The following is a 22,173-nucleotide window of genomic DNA, read 5'->3' as shown; positions in this document are numbered from 1 at the left end:
GAGATAGAAGTCAGAAGGAGCCAAATCTGGGGAATAGGGTGGTGGATGTACCAACAATTCAACAATCCTTAATTTTCCCATTGTCAAAACACTTTTGAGGGCACGTGCATTGTCCTGATGAAAGATGATTTTTTTCTTCTGCAAACCAGGTCTTTTCTCATAAATTTTTTCGTCTAGTCTGGTTAAAAGATTGGAATAATATTCCCCGTTACTGATTTACCCTTTTCAAGATAATTAATAAACAAAATGCCTTTAGCATCCTAAAACGCCAATGTCATGACCTTTCCTGCTGATGGAACTGAATTTGTCTTCTTTGGCGCCGAACAACAGGCTTCTGTCCACTGTTTTGACCGCTGTTTGGATTCTGGTGTGTAATGGTGAATCCACGTCTCATCCATAGTAATAAATCAATGCACAAAATTAGTTTTATTATTGTTAAAATGCTCTAAGCACTGTTCAGATTTTCACGCGAGTGCATTTTTGATCTGCTGGAGCAAGCGCGGCACCCATTTTGTGCCAAACTTTTTAATATGCAATTCTGCATGCAAAATATATCCTACATGTTCTTTTGAAATGCCTATAGTCTCAGCAACTCCATGCACCTTTGACTTGCCAGTCATCCAATACCATATCGTGCACTTGATCAATGATTTCTGGTGTTGTTACACCTTTTGGACATCCTTCATGTGGAACATCTTCAAGGCTGGTACGGCCACGTTATACTTGGCAGCCCATTTCTTAATTGTCGAAAATGAAGGAGAAGAGTGCCCATAAACTTTTATGAACTTCAAATGAATTTCTTTTGGCATTAAACCTTCTTTTACAAAAAATTTTATAATGCACGATACTCAATTTTATCCATTTCAAGGGATATAGACAACACTTTTGCAGTCCAGACAGCTGTATAAAACAAACTACTTGATAGAATGACTTGTAATTTCACATGGATGCTTATGACAGATGTACCAACTTAGAAAAGAAAAAAAAATCTCTTGCTGATAGCGTTGCCATCTATGGTTGAGGCCAAGAACTTTTCAGACCACCCTCGTACACTACTGGTCACCTTAAATCTGACAGATTCACATCCACTGTATACCACTTTTTGATATCTGTCTTTCAACCATCCCCTAATCCAATCCCTTATTATCCAGTTTATGCAACAGCCTTTCATTAATGTATCCTATCAAATGCCTTAGAAAAATCCAACATTATCATAGTGTATCCATTCCCTTTATCCAACTCTGACATTGTTATAAAATATCAGCAAATTGCTAAAACATGACCTTCCTTTTGTAAACCATGCTGCTCTTTACAGAGTATAGCTTGTTTGTCTACCCATTTCTGTATGTGAGTTCTTACCAACTCCTCTTAAAATCTTCACTTCCACACCAGAGATATTGATAGGTCACTAGTTAGATACATCAATTTTTGCACCATTCTTGTACAATGGAACTATGACACATTCCTCCCATTCCTGTGGTATCATTCCTGAGCTGAGACTCAAGTTATACAAACATGATAGGCCATTGGGGCAATCTCGTGCACCCAAATATTATTATTATTCAGGCCTCCATGGAGTCAAAAGCCTCATTGTGGAAGATCCTTCCTAAGAACATAAAGTCTGTCAAGACTCATCAAGGGGAGGACCCCCCTAAGAAACACAAAGTCTATCATACCACTCTTTAAACTCATTGACCGTTCTCGCTCCCACCACTCCATCAGGCAATGCATTCCACGGCTCAACCACCCTCCATGCAAAGAAACCACTCCTTACCCTCTTGCTCACGGTTTCCTTTCGTAACTTCCAGGGATGGCCTCATCATCACTCCTTCCCGCTGTTCAACCAAGCAAAAGAACTCCCCTGTAACCACCTCTCAACAGTTTAAAAGTCTCAATCACATCACCTCTCTTTCTTCTATCCACCAAACTCTGCAGTCCACATTCTCTCAGCCGATCCTCATAACTATCCTTGTACAGTCCTGAAACCATCTTTGTCATCCGTCTTTGTACCCTTTCCACAGTTAATTTATCCCCTTCAAATCCTGGGGACCAAATCTGAGAACAATAGTCTAAGTGTGGTCTGATCAGACACTTATACAACGGAATGATAACCCTTTTATCTCTGCAGGTCAGTGTCCTTCTCATAATTGCAGCAATCCTCTGTGTTACCTTCACCACCTTTGCAATATGTCCCCTAAATTTCAAGTTTCTATCAATCATCAACCCCAGATCTCTTGTCTCCCCTACTTCCTCCAGTATAACTCCTCCCATAGAGAATGCAGCATCCCATCAATGTTTAACAAACCTCAAGACCTTACATTTTGCTGCATTAAACTGACACCCCCATTCATTTGCCCATCTATCCAGCTTATTTAAATCCTCTTGCAGGGCTACCACATTTGCACTATTACTAATAATCCTTCCCAGCTTTGCATCATCCGCAAACAACTGAATATCCCCTTGCAATCCACTGGCAATGTCATTGATATAAAGGTTAAACAATATAGGTCCTAGTACTGAGCCCTGTGGGACCCCACTTGTAACCCTCTGCCTCCTTGAAACTGCTCCACTATACACAACTCTCTGTACCTATCAGACAGCCAATCCTGAATCCAGTTGACCAATCTGACATCCAGACCCATGTGCTGCAACTTAAATATCAGCTTATCATGTGGCACCCTGTCAAATGCCTTCGCTAAGTCTAAGAAAATTGCAGTATATGCCTTTCCCTCATCTAATGTTCTTGTAACTTATTATAAGTTAAGGTCTGGAAAATATTTAGAGCTGAGGCCGATTCCAGGAATAATCTTTCATACTTACATTTGCTGCAGTGTAGTAGAGTGGCTTTCTTCCTGCATATTCTATTGTGGGTATCTAGTGCATGGTTCAACAAGTCCTGAGTGGCTGTATTGGTGAAACCAGATGTAGTCTTTGTGTTTGGATATCCTGATATTAACTGTCCTGCCTGTTTGGCCATAGTAGGACAGTTTACAACTGCAAGAGACCTGGTATACTCCAGGTAGGTGTAGGGGAATGTGGCTGGTCTTTGGTGGAGCAAATGAGGGATGCCAATTTCTTATATGGTTTGTAACAGGTAGTCAGGTCATATTTTTTTAGCTTTTCAAACGTGCCCCAGATATAAGTAATGGTGATAGATTTAGTGTAATCTCTGTTACAGTGGAGGGGGGGTTGTGGTTAATTGGTTTTAATATTTTCTGGATATTTTGGGGGTTGTAGCCATTGGCTAAGAAGGTGTTAAGGATATGGTTGTTCAGTAGTTGGGGTATTGTTATCTGAACAGATTAATTTAGCCCTGTTATATAGGGTTTTTTATAATCTCATATTGTTGTGAGGAGTGGGGTGATTGCTGGTGAATGTATCTACCTGTATGGGTTGGTTTTCTGTAAACAGAGAAAGGTAGGGATCCATCAGGCTGGCATGTAATCAGAGTGACTAGAAAAGAGAGACTGCTGTTGTTTTTTGTGCCCCACAAAAACCCACTGTTTGGCTATGCTACATGGATGAGTTTTGCTATTTGGCCACATACCTTGGATACACTCCACAACTTCTTAACACACTTAAACAATCAACACCCCAGAATCCAGTTCACCTTGGAAAAGGAAAAATTCCTGAAAAATTTAAATCCATCTGTCCCTATTGATAAATTCTTATCCAGATTATGCAGGTTCTTCAACCTCATTTTCATGAACCTCTAACTCTTCATCCAATGTAGCTATAGCACTGTGCACTATGTTACATATGCCTGGTTGATATATCTTAACAAAGTAAGCACTCATTAATTGAACAATCTCATTACCTTCTGACAGAGTACCATCTGCATTCAATAATGTTATTCTTCCACATTCATTCTTTCTTTTGCTTGCAGTATAATGATAAAATTCTTTTGGATTGCCTTTAGCTTGCATGGCCAATTTGCATGACCAATAACTCCTCTCACTCTTATTCTCATGATATTCTTTCCCATCATCTTCTTCTTGTGGATCTCTTGCTTTATAAGGTTACACATCCATTTCACTCCCAATCTATTTATTCTTTGAACACTAGGGACACATTCAGATACTACACATTTAACCAATTTTTTTCAAAGATTCCCATGGACTTCTGACATTTTCCCATACATTACCAAAGATAGTATTCTCCTAAGTCGATCATAATTTTCAACTTTGCAATTTAACCTGTTCTAATTGGAGCATCAATATAATTAGATACTTCCCAAGAAAGCACAGCATGATCACTGCCACCAACTGGCAGTAAAATAGCCATATTCTTAGCAGAGAAGATCCCTTCTGATGCTATAAGCCTTCTTTCACATGATGCTTGAGAAAGTTGTCTTACAACAATTCAATAAATTCCTCTTCTTTCTTATCATGAGATTTTTCATCTAACCCCAATCAATGTTTGGAAAATTAAAGTCACCCATAATGATCACTTATTTGATACTCATAAGGCTAAATTAGTGATGCATTTCTTCATCCCCTGCAACTGAGCCACCAGGTCTATAGCAACATCCCACCACATATTTCATTTTGTTAGCCTCCACTTCACACCAGATAGACTCAAACTCACCGCTACATGGGACGTTGTTACCGGAATTTTCTTGCGTTTCTACTCTAACTGGACTTAAGTCATCTGATATTATTAGTAGTACTTCTCCTCCTCCACTTAATCCCAGTTATCATATCTGATTCTGATAGCCAGGTTTCATTAATGTCAACAATCTTAAACCATATCATATTCAATAAAGCAATGAACTCAACCCCTTTGTTTCTGATGTTCCTAGCATTTTGTATAGACATAATAAATTACCACCTAGCTTATTCTTATAATTAGATATGCAATCTATTTGATCTTGTAGAACTTTCTGTTGATTGCTATTCCTGTTGATCATTTTATTTTATTTTATTTTATTATTATTATTACAGTAATCTACATGGAGTCAATACTCATCGTGGAAAGAAAGTATACTCAACTAGCAACATGCCTATCAAAATGATAGGTATGTTAAAATCATTACCACTCCCTGCATTCAGAATACACTCTGACAATGTGTTCCACATACAAACTCTCCATGTAGAAAATATACTTTCCCATCTTATTATCCACTCTTTTTATAATTCTTCTTGTATTGATTTGATAAATCCTTTAACCAACTTGAAGGTCTCTATCATAATTCTCTTTTACTCCTATTCACCAAGCTCTATAATCTACATTCTCTTAACTGCTCTGTATAACCAACATTTCAGAGTCAAGATATCACTTTGATCATTTTATCTTTAGATCCTCTCTAGTGTTTCCACATCACAATGAAAACTAAGTGACCAAGAAGCACAACAGTCCACGTGTGGTATGACCAATGCCTCATATAGAGACACCATCTCCTAAATCTTACACTTCAATGTACATCTTATCATTGTAGCAATATGATGTGCAGTCTTTGAAACTTGCAATGTGCCCTTGGAACTTTAGTCCACTGTCTACCATTACCCAAGATCCTGAATCTCATCCACTTTCTGAAGCACAGCTCCACCAATACAATACATAGCCTAATATTTCTGCATCCCAAAGTATAGCACTTTGCATTTATTAACATTAAAACTGCAATTCCACTGATTTGTCCAAGCTAAAAGTCTACTCAAATCTTCCTGTAGAGAATTAACATCAGCAATATTCCTGATAATTCTACCTAACTTTGAATCATCATCATTATCAAACATTTAAAGATCTCCATTCAATCCAGATGAAATATCATTAACAAATACCAACACGTGGCTATGTTTATACCTTGTTCACAACCGCATCCTGTGAGGATATCACCAAATCCAACTCCTGAAAACCTTGTGTTATTGGGAGTTGGATGAATGTCTCAGCTTTCCAATTCATATTCCTATAATTAAAATCCCCTTAGGATCACCTTCCATTTACATCTCCAACTATTTTTTCTAAACATCTCAAATCAGTGATATCCACATTCCCTAGTCTATAACAACATCCTATTAAATAAACAATTCTATTGATCTAAACTTCACACCAAAGAGTTTCCAAACCTTCACATGTACTACTACTATTTTCCACTTCTTAAATCTTGAAGGACACAATTCCTCTACTATCATTAACAGTACACCCCCCCTCTTCTCTTCATCTTGCTACCCTTTTGGAAAATCCGACCATTTCTAGTCCTGACAGTTTGCCATCCTCAGACAACCAAGTTTCACCTACACCAATTATCTTCGGGCATACTGACTCAATCAATGCTACAAACTCAACCCCTTTATTTCTGATACTCCTTACATTAGTATAGAAACACAACAATTCTGAATTCTTTGAGGCCACCCCACCAATACCATCACTCTGTACTCTCTGTTATAGTACACCACTCTCTCTCTCTCTCTATATATATATATAGACAATATGCCCATCCCTGTTTCCTTGATCCTGACTGTGATTTTTATTCATATTGTTATCATCCCCCCCCACCTTTTTTTCCATGAATCACTCTGCCCTGACATAATCACATTCTCACCTTTGTATCAATCTCCTTACTGTCTTCCACAATGTGCTTCTCAATCACTCTCTCTGGAACTTAGCAATAATTTCAAATAGACCCTGTGTACTACAAACAACAGTTGCTCCAAATGTCCAATGCCAAATACATTCAAATGCAATCCATCAGCTTTCAAACATTTTAACTTCCAATCAAATTCATTCCATACATTCACAAATTCATTAGCCTTTGCCTAACACAATTCAGCCATCTTGTCATTCAGTATCATTGTTCTCCTTCTCAGTTCACTAATACTATATCCGAGCAACAAACTAACCACTTTTCTCCTGCAACAACTTTTTCAAATCCCTTTACATTCTTTGTCTCACTATCCAAGTCTTTTGTGCCCCCGGTACCAATAATTCTAATGCCTGTTTCTTCCTTCCATGAAAAGCATCAGATATTCTTTTCAATCTACTATCTGGCAAACATGTCGCATGTATCTTATTGTTTACCACACCTTTAATGATTGAATCTACATATAAAGCCACACTAATCATCTTGGATACATGCTTGTTCCTATTAGCTTCCTCCTCATTTACATCAGCTAATCTCTTCTTTAGATATTTAATTTCCTCCTCATTACATTTACCCTCACTCTGTATTTTCATTAACTCTTGCTTAAGTTCTTTCACTTCATTTCTATTACTATTGTTGCCAGCATTTATATCCATTTTCTAATTACTTCTGGTGACACTATACTCATTTTTGAAATGCTGTAACCAGTCATTGCACTACGCAAACACTGTAATGAATTCCTTCTTCTCACTTAATCTAACAATCCATAAATCTTTTACATTTTTGAAAGCATACATGTAACAATTGTCACAGCATTTCTGCTGAGAAAAATTTCATCTTCAAGTTGAAACTTTTGGTGTTGCTGATATTCTCTTTACTTCTGTCATTTTTGTAACATTAACCAATACATTAATCCAAACAATAACCAAAGCAAACACTTTTAATACCACAATACAACACCTATGTCCAATCTGATTATCACACAAAAGCACTATTACAAAAAGCTATACAATATAATTAAAAAAAAAAAAAAAACATTTCTTAACACTGTAATGCTACCACTCCTTTCCTCAAATCACCAGTGACCAATATCTTAATAAGTGGATGTTTTATTCATTTATTTATTTATTTTAATGTTTTGGATCATACCTTGCAATTTAAATTTACTGGAATACATTACTCAAGAATTTAGCTCCCATGTTTTGAAATTCATTGGTGTTATTCTATGCTTTTGAATTGCCTGTTCAATTAGGATGATATGTTTTATTCAGATCGAAATATTTGATTTAACAAAGTGCTATTAAATCTCCTAGGTCTACATGTCTCAGTGATTATTTACATCTTTCCTCAATTGCCACAAAATGATTAACAGCCACAAGCTTGCCTACTGCTGATGGGGATGAAGAACAGTTGCCCACATGCCTTCCTTTGAAGGAGCTCTGCTTAACTACCTTTAGAGAATAAGAGATATCAGAACTTATTTATTTTAACAAAAAATAAAATAAAAAGAAATTTCTTTTTTATACACTACTGCTACTATTGCTTCCACATACTTGCACAAAATCAGAAGCAAATGTCTGTCTGTGTCATTTGTGCTCTGTGTCTCACACTGTATTTACATCATGTTATCTATTTTTCAGCTATGTTCTAAATCTGTAGATACCAATGGAAAATTTTCAATATTGGAGGATTTTTTCCATCTTTTACTACACATGAAGCAAATAATTTAACATCAAATTTGGGTGAAATGTACAGAAATTTTGTAATAAAATAAAAAGTGTGAAATAATGGCAAAGTAACATTACCCATTACCTATTAATTTCTCTTTGTTCACCACAGAAAGCTGCTACAGTTCTAATACTGGATAAAGCTTCCTCAGCAATACCCCCAGCCACTGCATATTTTTGTTGTTCTCTCGCTGCTGAAGAAGAAACTAGCTACAAAATGAAATTTCTGAATAAGTTTTCAGGCAAAATAATTTTACCTTTTAAATTTTTCATTTCATTAAAATAATTCTGCACAAAAATTGAAAACTGAATATTATCATTTCATTCTGAATTTAGGAAACCAATTTTTTGATTAAGGATATCAAAATCCATGCAGCTGTATGGCACACTTTAAAGGAAAGAGCCCCCATCCCCCCTGCCACAAACATACCTCATATTTTTGTTTGTTTTTGTTTGGAATTATGGAGAATACATATCACATCAATTCTGGTATCAATCATTAAATTAAATTTACACCGATTAATTTCATTGAAAATATAAACTTATATGAATGTATCAGAATGAGAAGGTTCTGACAATGCTGAAACAAGCTATGCAGAGTGTGTTTCCAAATTATTCAGTTTTTTGAAATGTCCCATGGTATTTGCTTATATAATTATACTCTCCTCATCCCTCCTGTCTCACACCAAAGGTTATCAGATCTAGAAAATTGATTTCATTCAATCTGCTTTAGCTCACAATTTCCATGCCTTCATTTAGAGCATTTATTTGTTTGTGAGCATTTTACTTTATACTATAAATTATTTTCTTGGTTTAATCCTTTATCAAAGTGTAAACAAAACAAAATTAGCACGTGAAGTAACTTCACAACTGGGCTACTTGTATAGAAGCTAATGACTTCATTTCAATTGCCTTAGTATCCCATAATGCGATGCACATATCCTTATGGACATGTATCATGCTATGCATTATGAGAAAGGCCACTTCCCAGACCAGAATATAATTTCTTGGAATCTTTGATTTATAGTATAACCAAGTTAAAAAACTTTCAAACCTCTATCTCTAATCCGAAGTATTTTAATAATAAGGTGTGACATCTTTTGACTACTTGCATATGGAAATATGACTTCTTCATTACTTCAATCCTGGTCTGGGAAGTGGCCTTTCTCATAATGCATAGCATTATACATAAGGATATGTGCATTGCATTATGGGATACTAAGGCAAGTGATGTAAAGTCATTAGCCTCTATATACATGTAGCTCAGTTGTGAAGTTACTTCACATGCCAATTTTGTTTTGCTTACACTTTAATAAAGGATTAAACCAAGAATATAATTTCTTGACATCTTTAATTTATAGAGCATTTACCATTCTCCTAATTCTTATGACTACATACTGACTTTTCGAATATTTATCCCTGAAAGTTGACTGCATACAGTCTAATTACCCAAACAGTGAGAAAATCAGCATTGGAGATTTCAATGTCCATAATTTACACTTTGCCATCTCAAACTTCATGGCTTAAGCTTGAAGAGAAGCTAAATTACTTGGTATCAGTCATGATCCAACACAAACTGGTCACATGCCAGCTAGCAAACAGAATAATCATAATTTTCCCCACATTCTGGATCTTTTCTTAATTGGCTCTCACTCTAAATATACTCTCCTTCTGGCAATTCTAATCTTAACCTCATACTCTATGGCACTACAAGGGTGTCAGTTGAAATGAAATTGAAAATTTGATGCCTCTTTTTCCATGGTCTGATAACTGTTTCCTTGATCCAAGCACTACATTATCTGATCATATAATTGAAAATATCTGAAATGGAATGACTACTTTACTTACCATTCCGCTGAACTTCACCCCCCCCACACACACACACCAAGTGACAACCATTAAATTTTGAATGGCTGCAGGCAGAACAGTGAGTGAGAGAATATGATTGCTGTTAAGCAAGCCCACAAGCAAACAAGAGAATGTATGTAAAGGTAAGCAAGGGAATGTGATTTAACAGAATGCAAGATGAAATGTATGCAGCATGAAATTAAATAACTGTATATATACAAGGAAGAGCGTGAATGAATCAAGTGAAAATGGCTAAGAGAAAAAGATGATTCACAAGTGATACTGTATGAAATACAATTATAAGATATGTGGTGAATGGGATGGACAAGATTTGATTTCCAGGAGGAAAGATGAACAGTGTGATTGAGCACTGAATAAAAGGAGGAAATGAGTGGGAGAGTTAGTGGTGACCACAGGAATGAGCGATTTAGTTAGAAAGCAGGATAATGTCAGGATGGAAGCCACACCATTATTGAATAGGATGGCAGTATAAGCTTGGAAGCAATAATCATTTCCCATGCTCCTAGGTTTTCTCCCAAGCACTCTGGGAACCATGGTTGTTCAGCAGCCTTAGTTGGTTTCTGAGTGAAAGACCATACCATACCATACCATAGCTGGTTCCTATTCTTGGGGAGCTTTAGGTATTGATATTTACTAAGGTTAGGTTGATTTTTAAGTGTTACTACAGATGGTATGAACAAGTATTGTGGTTTCCCCCCACCCTTCGATCTGATTCTATGGATATCACCCAGGACATGGCCTTCCAGGTATGGCTGTGAACTGCATATAGGCCCTAAAACTGAGAGGGAAGAATGACCTTGTTCTTCAGAATTAAAAGAGATGTCAGTGTGAATGTGAAGCTTGAAAGCTGTGTAGATAAAGATAAGAGATAAAGCATTCAAAACACATTTCAGTAAAACTGCATATGAAATTTTGTAAAATATGTGTTTTAATTATATAGGCAAACAAAACACAGCATTTTTATAAATATTTATCATACTGATAAAAATTTTATATTCACTTACTTTTCCAATAAAGGCAGCAGAAAGAGCAATTAGAGGTGACATTGCCATGATTACCAATGTTAGCTCCCAACCTTTAATAAAGCCAACAAAAAAGCCAGAAATGAAGGTGGATAGAAACTGGATACACATGCTCAATTTATCACCGATTCCTTCTCGAATACGTTCCAGATCACTAGTCGGTTTAAATTGTAAAGTTTCAAAATGAAATAGGTGATGAAATTTTGAAAAAGCTAATTATGGTAAACTAAACAAAATTAGTCATTACCTAAAAACTTCTTAAAAAAACTTACCAGTATCCACAGAGATTTTTTCATTTATATTCTGCTTCTATCTGAAACTGAAATACTGAAGCTTGATTATATATAGTAAAAATATTATCAATTCCCACTGTAGCAAACTCATAGGGACCAAAGAAATAGTTTGCTATAGTTAATGGTTTTCTATAGCAAATTGCCTTTAGAATAGCACTGATAATATGGGTCTTTTTGTTAGTTTATTAAAAGTACTGAATTTACTACAGTGGTTACTGTACCAATTCCTGATTGCAATACACAATATGAACTTCTGAATATGTATCTATAATGCATTTCTCTCAATTCTTTCTAAATAAATGAAGAACTATTAATACTTCCACTTCTACAATAACTTAAAGACTCTTCACAGTCAATAAATGATTGGCAGTATGGATTCTGCCACTGTCGATCAACAGTGGATCAGCCTATTTATGTCATCTATGAAGTAACCATGGAAAGGCTTGACAAAATACACATGTGGCAGCTCTTGATATCTAAGACCTTTGACTGTGTCTGGCATAAATTTCTAGGAATATCTCATCATTCATTTTGTCCCCTGACTTCTGCAACATAGTGGCCAGTTCCTGATAATATGCACACTATATATGATAGCGGATTATTTTTATCTTCTAGCTTTGCAACTAATGCTGTGGTTACACAAGGCACTGTTTTTTCCCCCCACTAAGCCTATTTTCCCCCCCTCTTATAGCCTATTTATTCCATTTGACTACCAATCCAAAATGCAGTTTTTCTGATGACAGCACACTGCATTCCTCCTTATTCAATAAACTTTGCATTACACAAATAGCATGTCAGAGAGAAAAGAAAATGTCTTTATGGATTTGACCTTGAGCAGCATGGCAGATGAAGAGAGGCAAATGAAGAAAATTGATAGAATGAGAGAGAGAGAGAGAGAGAGAGAGAGAGGGAAGAAAGGTAAGTGAAGAAAGTCAAGAATGAGTGGGAGCAAGGTATATAGAGATGAGAAAAAAAAAAAGAAAATTGGATAGAGAGAGACTAGAAGCAGAAAGGGTCAAGGATGTCAGTGATAGAAGAATGAATGAATTTGTTTGGAGTATCATGTATGAAGATTTGATGATTTTCGGGGTGTAAGGAAAATGATAGAGAATGTGGTAATGAAGAGAGCATATGACACAGAGATGAGAGTGACAATTGGCACAAATAACCTGAGAAGTAGCGTGAATCATGCAGCAAGAGATCTGATGTTAGGGATAGTCAAGCAGAAACGTGTGAGAGAAAAGACAGCGACTGTATTGCCTTGGTATGATAATGCTGAATGGAGAAGAAGAACAATAATAATGAATGAGATAATAGCAAGAAGGTAGTAAGATAGGTCTGAATATGTAGATGCATGGAATACAAGTGAGGATAGAAGGGAGCTGTAGGCAAGAGATGGATTACAAAACACATAAATATGCAGGCATTTGAAGGGACTGTTGTTTTCTGGGCAAGTTGGTTGTTAAGGTTAGGAAGACAGAATTGCAAGAATGGAACAGCAGGGATGGCCTCGTGTGGAGAATAGTGACTTCAGTAATTAGAGGATTTATACTGTATTGCATATCCAGGTGAAGTATGTGGTGAATAAAAATAATTATATGAACACTGAAAATGCACTGGTTTTTCAGTATACAAATACTAGGAACATTAGGAATGAAGAAAATTAATTTGTAGTGCTGACTGGCTCATTTGATTTGTAACAGGAATAGAAATCGAAAGGTATGGCATATTTTGGCACGTGGAAGGTAAACATGGTGGTGGGCGCATTACTCATGATAAGAGATTAATTGTGCCCTCTAAGGTAGAGAATCAGAGCAGAAATGACACTAATGGCTTTGAGAGTGCATGGTGTGAGATAGAAGTATTCAGTGGGATGTTGCTCTAGACCTGGAAATATAGATGTGATGACCAGGAAAAGTTTAGGCAAATTGATTTGGCAAGTGCAAAGCAAGTGATCATTACAGAAGATTTCAACTATAGCAATATAAGTACTAAGAGAACAAACATGCAGTACTAAGAGAACAAACTTTTAGACTTTTTGAAGGACAGATATCTTAGGCTACATGTTGTGTAGAGAACACAAGGACCAAGAGGTTCAGACTTGGTCATAGTGTCAGAGGATCTGATTGTGACTGAGATGTCATACTTGATCCCAGTTGTTGAGAGTGACCATATAGTCCTGACTTGGAAGATGAATAGGCATGTGAAAGTATCAAGGTGGAAGAAATTTGTGGAATTATAGAGCAATAGCAGAGTGCATACCTTGAGTGAAGATAAAGCAATTTGGAGCCAAATGAATTAGAAGAGAAATTAAACAGGAATTGGCAATGAAAATGAAATTATAGAACCATATAAAGAGAGAGAGAGAAAAAGATGTGAAGTAGAGTTTCATGAGGAATAGAAGGCTCAAGTTAGAAAGGTGCCTACTATAATAAGGAGAGAAAAATTAGAATATGAAAGAAAACTAGCACTGCAACAAGGAGAATCCCAAGGTGTTTTTTGCTATGTGGCCAGTGAGAGGAAAATTATTGTGGACAGATTACCTTGCTGGAAGGAGACAGGACTTGGGTGACTATTGTGGATGACAAAGTTGAGCTATTTTATCATCATTTCATTAAAGTGTTCCATTTGGTAAAGCAAACTTTAGTTCCTAGATGGTTAAGGAATGGTGATGTTAAATACGAATGAAGAGAATGTATTTCAAATACTGAGCACAGAAGATGACAGCAAGGCAACAGGGAGAGGGGGAGGAGGGTGTCACCACATGTTTCAAGAGAATATTCTGTAGAACTGACCTTTATATTAATCTAGCTGTTTGATGAAAGTCTTGATGAACAGAGCAAGTTCCTGGAGAGAATGGGAGGAGGAGAGTAAGATGGTGCCACTACATAAGGGTGGTGGTAAAATGGAAGTATCAAACTATACGCAGTTTGCATTTCTTCTGTAGTTAAGATACTGGAGAAATTGGTAAGAACTCATATACAGAATTTGAACCATGAGGGCAATATTATTTATGCAGGCCAACATAAATTTGTTAAGGGATGCTTTCGTTTTAGTATTGTGGTTACCAATTGCCTTTTACAATACAGTAGATGAGGGTAATGCATATATATATATATATATATGTGTGTGTGTGTGTGCGTGTGTGTGTGTGCATGTGTGTTAAAGATACCAAGCTATTTTAAACCTGGTTTTACTCCATTTCCCAAGTAAGCAAACAGACAAACAAGTCAAGTTTGCGCCCGCAAGTGTTGCAAGTCTAGCTGATCCTACACGTAGTGCAAGACCAAGGCAACTCATGGTAAAAGTAGAATAAGCTCTGATCACTAATTTTAATATTTACTCTTAGTGCAAAGCACATCTCCTGGAGGAGATGTATGATGTTTTGTATTAAAGGCAAGGGGGCCACTACCCAGACCAGTTTCGACCTTTACTGAGGTCTCATCAGTGGGAGCCAGGCTAGAAATACCAAGATTTTAGTAATACAGAGCTTATAAGTATTTTACCAGAACAAGTTACCATGAGGTGTTTTAACCTTATTAAATAAAAATCTCAGGAGGAGATATAAATGTAGAAAGTATTTTACCTTGGGTATAATAAATGTTAAAGATACCAAGCTATTTTAAACGTTTTACTTCATTTCCCAAGTAAGCAAACAGACAAACAAGTCAAGTTTGCACCTGCAAGTGTTGCAAGTCTAGCTGATCCTACACATAGTGCAAGTCCAAGGCAACTCATGGTAAAAGTAGAATAAGCTCTGATCACTAATCTTAATATTTACCCTTAATGCAAAGCACATCTCCTGGAGGAGATGTATGATGTTTTGTATTAAAGGCAGGGGGGGGGAACTACCCAGACCGGTTTAGACCTTTATTGAGGTCTCATCAGTGGGAGCCAGGCTAGAAATACCAAGATTTTAGTAATAACAGAGCTTATAAGTATTTTATCAGAACAAGTTACCATAAGGTGTTTTAACCTTATTAAATAAAAATCTCAGGAGGAGATATAAATGTAGATAGTATTTTACCTTGGGCATAATAAATGTTAAAGATACCAAACTATTTTAAACCTGGTTTTACTCTATTTCCCAAGTAAGCAAACAGACAAACCAAGGTAAAACCCGAGGTAAAATATACCCAAGGTAAATTTAAGGTAATAAAATTTATACCCAAGGTAAAATACTTTCTACATTTATATCTCCTCCTGATATTTTTATTTAATAAGGTTAAAACACCTTATGGTAACTTGTTCTGGTAAAATACTTATAAGCTCTGTATTACTAAAATCTTGGTATTTCTAGCCTGGCTCCCGCTGATGAGACCTCAATAAAGGTCGAAACCAGTCTGGGTAGTGGCCCCCTTGCCTTTAATACAAAACATCATACATCTCCTCCAGGAGATGTGCTTTGCATTAAGGATAAATATTAAGATTAGTGATCAGAGCTTATTCTACTTTTACCATGAGTTGCTTTGGTCTTGCACTACGTACAGGATCAGCTAGACTTGCAACACTTGCAGGCGCAAACTTGACTTGTTTGTCTGTTTGCTTAATTGGGAAATGGAGTAAAACCAGGTTTAAAATAGCTTGGTATCTTTAATATTTATTATACCCAAGGTATAATGTGTGTGTGTGTGTGTTCATTTTATGGATTTTACAAAGATACTTTATAGGGTGCCACATGACAAGTTGGTTTTTAAGCTGCAACATATGGGTCTAGATATTAGGTTAGTGGATTGAATTGTTTAATCTGGCTTGCTGATAGAAATCTGAGAGCTGTATATGGAGAAGCAGTATCAAGTTGCAAGTGGCGTTCACAGGGTTTAGTACTGGAACCATTACTATTCAATCTTTATGTCAATGATATTGTCATGGGACTACAAACAGATATTCAGTTGTTTGCAGATGATATGAAGCTTGGGAATGATGTTTTGATTTTTCCCAAGGATTTGATTAAGCTGGAAAAGTGGGAAAATGAATGGAGATTTCGGTTTAATGCAACTAAAACTGAGGTTCTGAAATTTGGAATCCACAGATTAGAACCTTCATATTCACTTGGTAGAGGATACGAGGGACCTTGAAGTGACTGTGGATAGAAATTTGAAGTTCAGAGGATATAATAGCAAAGGTTGTGAAGACAACTCAAAGAATTCCTGCAATACTGAGGAGGATATTGACCACGAGAGATAAAATAGTGGTGGTTCCATTGTATAAAGCTTTGATCAGGCCACATCTGGATTTCTGTGCTCAAATATGGTCACCTGGATTTGAAAGAGATGCAATGCTGGAAAAGGTACAGAGATGGATAACAAAAATGATATCGGGACTGTACAATGTTGGATGGATAGAAGATGAGGAGTGGGATATAACTAAGACATTTAAGCTCTTGAAAGCTATTATCAGACTGATAGTGGGGAGATTTTTCATAATGTAGAACAAGGGAGAAGGAAGAAGAATAAGGGATCATCTGTGGAAGCTACACAAAGAAGTGGTGAGCAAGGGTGGTCTGGAATGCATTGCCTGAGAGGGTGGTGAAAATGCAACAAGCACTCTTGCCCCAGACGCTCATATGTGCTCGACCTGATTTAACCTTTGCCCAGAGAGAACAAAGATGCCAACTCCGAAAACAACTAGAAGGAAAACGTCAAAATGGAGACAACAGTTGGGTAATAAACTACAAACAATCCAAACTAGTACAAAAACCAAGTGACGCCAGTAGCCACCAAGAACACCAGCATGCAGGCACTGCATAGGAAACATGCAGGACCCTTGGGGTCAAATCCATGCCTTACAGAGCCTTGCATATCCACTCCACCAACATCCGTGGCCTCAACTCTAACCTCAACAGCATCCACTACCACCTGCAGCCCGCAAAACCCCACCTATTCTTTTTAACCGAAACTCAAATCTCACCTCCCCCCCAGCAATGTTCATCTCAACCTTCCTAACTATACACTATTTAACTTCTTTCGACCCAAGGGTGGCATCTGTGCATATATCCACTTTGACACACTCTGCCAGAGAACAACTAACTTGGAATCGCCTGACTTCGATCTTCTTCTTTGGCTGAAGATATCCCTCCCCCACTCAATCAAATTCATCTGCTGTCTCTATCACTCTCCTAACCACCAATCACTCAGAGCTCTTTCATTTCCTCTCCTTAAAAGATGATTTTCTCCAGTCACACTTCCCAAACAGTGAAATCATCCTCCTGGGTGATTTCAAAGTCCATAACACCAATTGGCTTTCCACTTCCAGTCATACAGATCCTGCAGGCAGAGATGCAGAAACATTTGTAGTCACTAATGACCTCACGCAAATTGTTCAAAAACCGACCAGAATACCAGATAACCCAAACCACTCCTGAAATACCCTAGATCTCTTCCTCACTAATGACTCCTCCAAATATGCAGTGAATGTAGTAAGTCCCCTGGGTAATTCTGACAACAACTTAGTGCTTATCTCCTCCCCCATGCAACAATGCCTACACAGTTACTCCCACCAAAGAGTAGTTTGGCATTATAACAGTGCCAAATGGGACAGTCTCCGAGACTACTATGCTTCATTCCCGTGGTAGGACTATTGTTTCCGGTCTTCCAGTCCAGACATATGCCGAACGCATCACCAAAGTGATCCTCGCTGGCACGAAAGCATATATTTCCCACACTACTCAGACCTGCCATCTCCTAACTAAATCCTAGTTCTCCAAAAAATGTGCCAAGGCAGTACAAATGAAAAATCAGGCATACCACAATTGGCTCAAATCAAGAATCCCATCCTCATTCAATGCCTACACTGAAGCCCGAAACAAATGCAAGAAAACTATCAGTACTTCTAAAACAGATTTTGAACGGGCAAAAAGCAGGAAGCTTGCAGCCTGTCCAAACGGAAGCTGTGCCTTTTGGTCCCTTGCTAAGGCAATGGGCCGTAACTTTTGCCCTACACTATTCCCACCTCTATCATACCCAGATGGCTCATTTGCAACATCACCCATAGAAAAAGCTAACCTCCTGGCATCACACTTTTGTTAAGTCGGGGTGAAACTTAAAATATAGAAAATTACGTTTCACATGGACTTGACTTAGTTCTCATGCTTAAGGAGTAAATATTGATTTATCAGAATAAATAAGCAATTGTATAGCCTTCAAATTTCATTAACCAGAGAATAATCTTGTTTTATGTCTTATCTTGTATTGTATTGTAAAGTTACTTGGTCATAGCTACTCTGTAAGTACCGAACAATTGCTGGGAAAGAAATGTTATTCCATAATGCGAAATGGCCAACTTCTGTAACACGTACTACAGTGCAAGCGTATATCCGCTAGTAAGCACAGTGCCTTCCCCCACCCCCCTCCACTACTACACTCCGTAAGTTGCATGAGGATTCCGCATGCAGCGCTAAGTGCGGAATGACGTGAAGCAAGATTGACGTAGAACAATGACGCAGCAGAAAGGAGTGGCACGGTGTTTAAAAGAGTTGGTAGCGCCAAAGTAAGGGCTTTTTTCTTGCTGCTGTTCGAGTGTTCCTATGTCCTCGTAGGTCCGGCTGGTGTGGATCCTCCATGTGGTGTTCCTTTGTTCGAGGAGAATTCCGAGAGAATGACCCAGAAACCTATCAGTCGGAATCCAGCCCAAGAGACGATGAATCCAGAAAATTGCCGAGATATCCCAATATAAAGTACAGAAGGAGTCCATAGCGAATATCCAGAAAATGGGAAGTGAACTAGATGTTGAAGGCAACTATTTGATGAGATTAGCAAAGAGGCCAAAGCAATAGACCAGCAATTGGTAAAGTACATTTTTTTTATATCTTCTAACTAGTGGAAATGAATTAAGAAGATTAACTGTAAGTGCTACGAGAGACTCTTGAAACAGCTAACTGATAAATTGTGATAGGAACAGAGTAATGTACTTAAGACTTATGTAGCAGCTGGTAACTTGAAAGTAGTTTAAAAGAATTGAAAGAGATAGAGAAAATTGTTGTTTGAGATAACCTTGTGAGAGATTTGTAAGAATACTTAATTAAGTCTGATATATATTGTGAATAGGATTATTAGATGTAATGTGAATAGCATTTGAAAATAATGTGGTTGGAATTAATTGATTAGAGTAGCATATCAAGAGTAAGTGTTTAAATGTCATAAATAAGTTTCTCAGATTGAAATCCATGGAAAAGATAACGTAATTGTAAAGCAAGAATGCTAATTCTCTACCTATCTTTCATTACTTGTTTTATTTAGTATTATGAAGTGTATCACATGTATCTTTGCTTGAAATTAAAAGTTTTGTTTAAAAATCTAAATGTTGTATTGCCTGAGATTAGTACCTACTGCACTTGCTCATAAAAATTAGCGAACCACAAGAGGGAAGATAGTTAGAGATTGGTCATGACTGCAGGTATGAAAAATATAATTGATAAGTTTGAATGATGACTGTATTCTAATTCCTTGGTAATACATGTTTAGTAAAATCTAGGATTCAGGGTGGCGCAGCAGAAAAAAATAAATTTCTCTGAATTTGAATAAGGAATTAGAACCAGTGCTGAGACAAAGGAATAGGTATCCACCATTAGTATTTCCTTTGTCTCACGAAACAAACAGCTTCATTTCAATCTCTTATCAGTAGATTGAACTGAAATAGCATTGTAGTTTAGAGATTTATGTAATATAAGAGAAAGATAATACAAAGACGAAGAATAGAAAAATTTTACACTTTGCCTCCAATGCACACATAACTGACAATGGCAAATGCCCTCCAGTCATTCCAACTGCCCAACATACAATGCCCCCTATATCCTTTTGCCAAAAAGACATCACAAACCTGCTGTCTAAATTAGACACAAAAAAGTCTCCTGGCCCAGATGGAATTCCTCCAATTATTCTGAAGGTCTGTGCATCTGAACTAACTCCTATCCTATGTCACCTGTACATACTCTCTTACTCCACTGGTATATATCCCAAAACCTGGAAACTGGCCTATATTCAATCCATTCGTAAAAAGGGTGACAAATCACTGCCATCTAACTACCGCCCTATCTCACTCACTTCAGTCCTATCTAAAGTAATGGAGAAAATCATCAACTCTCAAATCCTAATCTACCTTGAAGGTACACAGCTATTAAGTGAATACCAGTATGGATTCTGCCAAAGCCGTTCAACAGGAGATCTACTTTCATACATCACCCATCACTGGACAAGTGCTATGGAGAAATTTGACGAATCCCAAGTAGTTGCACTTGATATCTCCAAAGCCTTTGACTGAGTCTGGCACAAAGGCTTACTAAGCAAATCCCCATCATTTTTTTGACTGCCTCAGGCCTTCTGCAGATGGATTGTCAGCTTCCTGTCTGGATGCACACTATGTGTGATGGTAGACGGCTCCCTATCCTCCCACAATCCAACTAATGCTGGGGTCCCTCAAGGCTCAGTTCTCTCACTGACCCTCTTCCTTCTATATATCAATTACCTACTTCAGTTTACCTCTAACCCAATACACAGTTTTGCAGATGACAGCACACTACATTCCTCCCTTTTATTTGACAAACCCTACCCTACACAACTCACTTCAACCCACAGAACAACAACCACCACTGCCCTTAATTCCAACCTCCAAGCCACCTTCCAATGGGGCTCAGCCAACCTTGTCAACTTCAACACTAGTAAAACTCAGTTCTGAATTATTTCTCACAAAAAAGAACCATTTTCCCCCAGCATTGTTTTCGATAACACTCAAATTCACAGACAAGACGAAATTTCTCTTCTCAGAATTACCTTGACATCGAGCCTCTCCTGGCATAAACACATCACAACCATTGCATCCTCACCTTCCAAAAAACTAGGTTTTCTCTTTCGCTCAAGATGCTACTTCACCTCAAAATAGCTGTTAACAATATACAAGTCACAAATCGGGCCAGCTCTCGAATACTGCTCTCACATCTGGAGTGGGGCTCCAAAAAGCTCCCTCAAAATGCTTGACTCAATACAGAAGAGAGCAATCAGACTAATAAATGACCCATCCCTCACCAACTCACTCCCCCCCCCCACTTTCACATAGATGCTTGGTCTCTGCAATCTGTATATTCTATAAATACTTTCACGGGAAAGGTTCATCTGAAACAGCACCAATAATTCCCCACCCTGTACCAAGCCCACTGGAACACATACAGCTGCTGCCCAACATCCTTTTACAGTACACCGCAAAACCCACAGAACAAGTTTCTCCTCCTCCTCATTCATCCCTGTTATTGCAGTACTGTGGAACAGTCATCCCCCTGACATATTTCCCAAGGAATACAATATACAGGCATTCAAATCAAATGTAAACAAGTTTCTACTTTCACAACCCATCACCCATATACGGCTAACGTACTACAGGTTGCGTTAAAGATACCAAGCAATTTTAAACCTGGTTTTACTCCATTTTTTCCCAAGTAAGCAAACAGACAAATGTCAAGTTTGCGCCTGCAATTGATGCAACACTAGCTGATCCCACAGGTAGTGTAAGACCAAGGCAACTCGTGGTAAAGGTGGAGCAAGCTCTGATCACTAATCTTAATATTTACCCTTAATGCAAAAACACATCTCCAAGAAGGGGATGTATGATGTTTTGTATTAAAGGCAGGGGCCACTACCCAGACCGGTTTCGACCTTTATTGAGGTCTCATCAGTGGGCGCCAGGCTAGAAAT

The 22,173-nt window shown here is 37.5% G+C and overlaps 1 protein-coding gene across 2 annotated transcripts in view; it reads right to left on the bottom strand.

The window, feature by feature from the left end:
* The window catches only part of LOC150105338 (ATP-dependent translocase ABCB1-like), a 417,983-nt gene that overhangs the window by 320,754 nt on the left and 75,056 nt on the right, over positions 1 to 22,173 (bottom strand). For both annotated transcript variants that reach the window (XM_090394721.1, XM_090394720.1), the window contains exons 6-7: positions 11,181 to 11,352; positions 8,393 to 8,517 (exon numbers count right to left, since the gene is read on the bottom strand). In XM_090394721.1, coding sequence (XP_090250847.1) covers positions 8,393 to 8,517; positions 11,181 to 11,352 — 297 coding nt within the window. The remainder of the gene's footprint in view (positions 1 to 8,392; positions 8,518 to 11,180; positions 11,353 to 22,173) is intronic.

This window comes from Typopeltis vanoorti, chromosome 6 (genome assembly GCF_054136105.1).
Source record: "Typopeltis vanoorti isolate ZY-2024b chromosome 6, IOZ_Tvanoo_1.0, whole genome shotgun sequence".
In the NCBI taxonomy this organism is placed as follows: Eukaryota; Metazoa; Arthropoda; class Arachnida; order Uropygi; family Thelyphonidae; genus Typopeltis; species Typopeltis vanoorti.
This window is presented reverse-complemented; position numbering and strand designations above follow the sequence as displayed.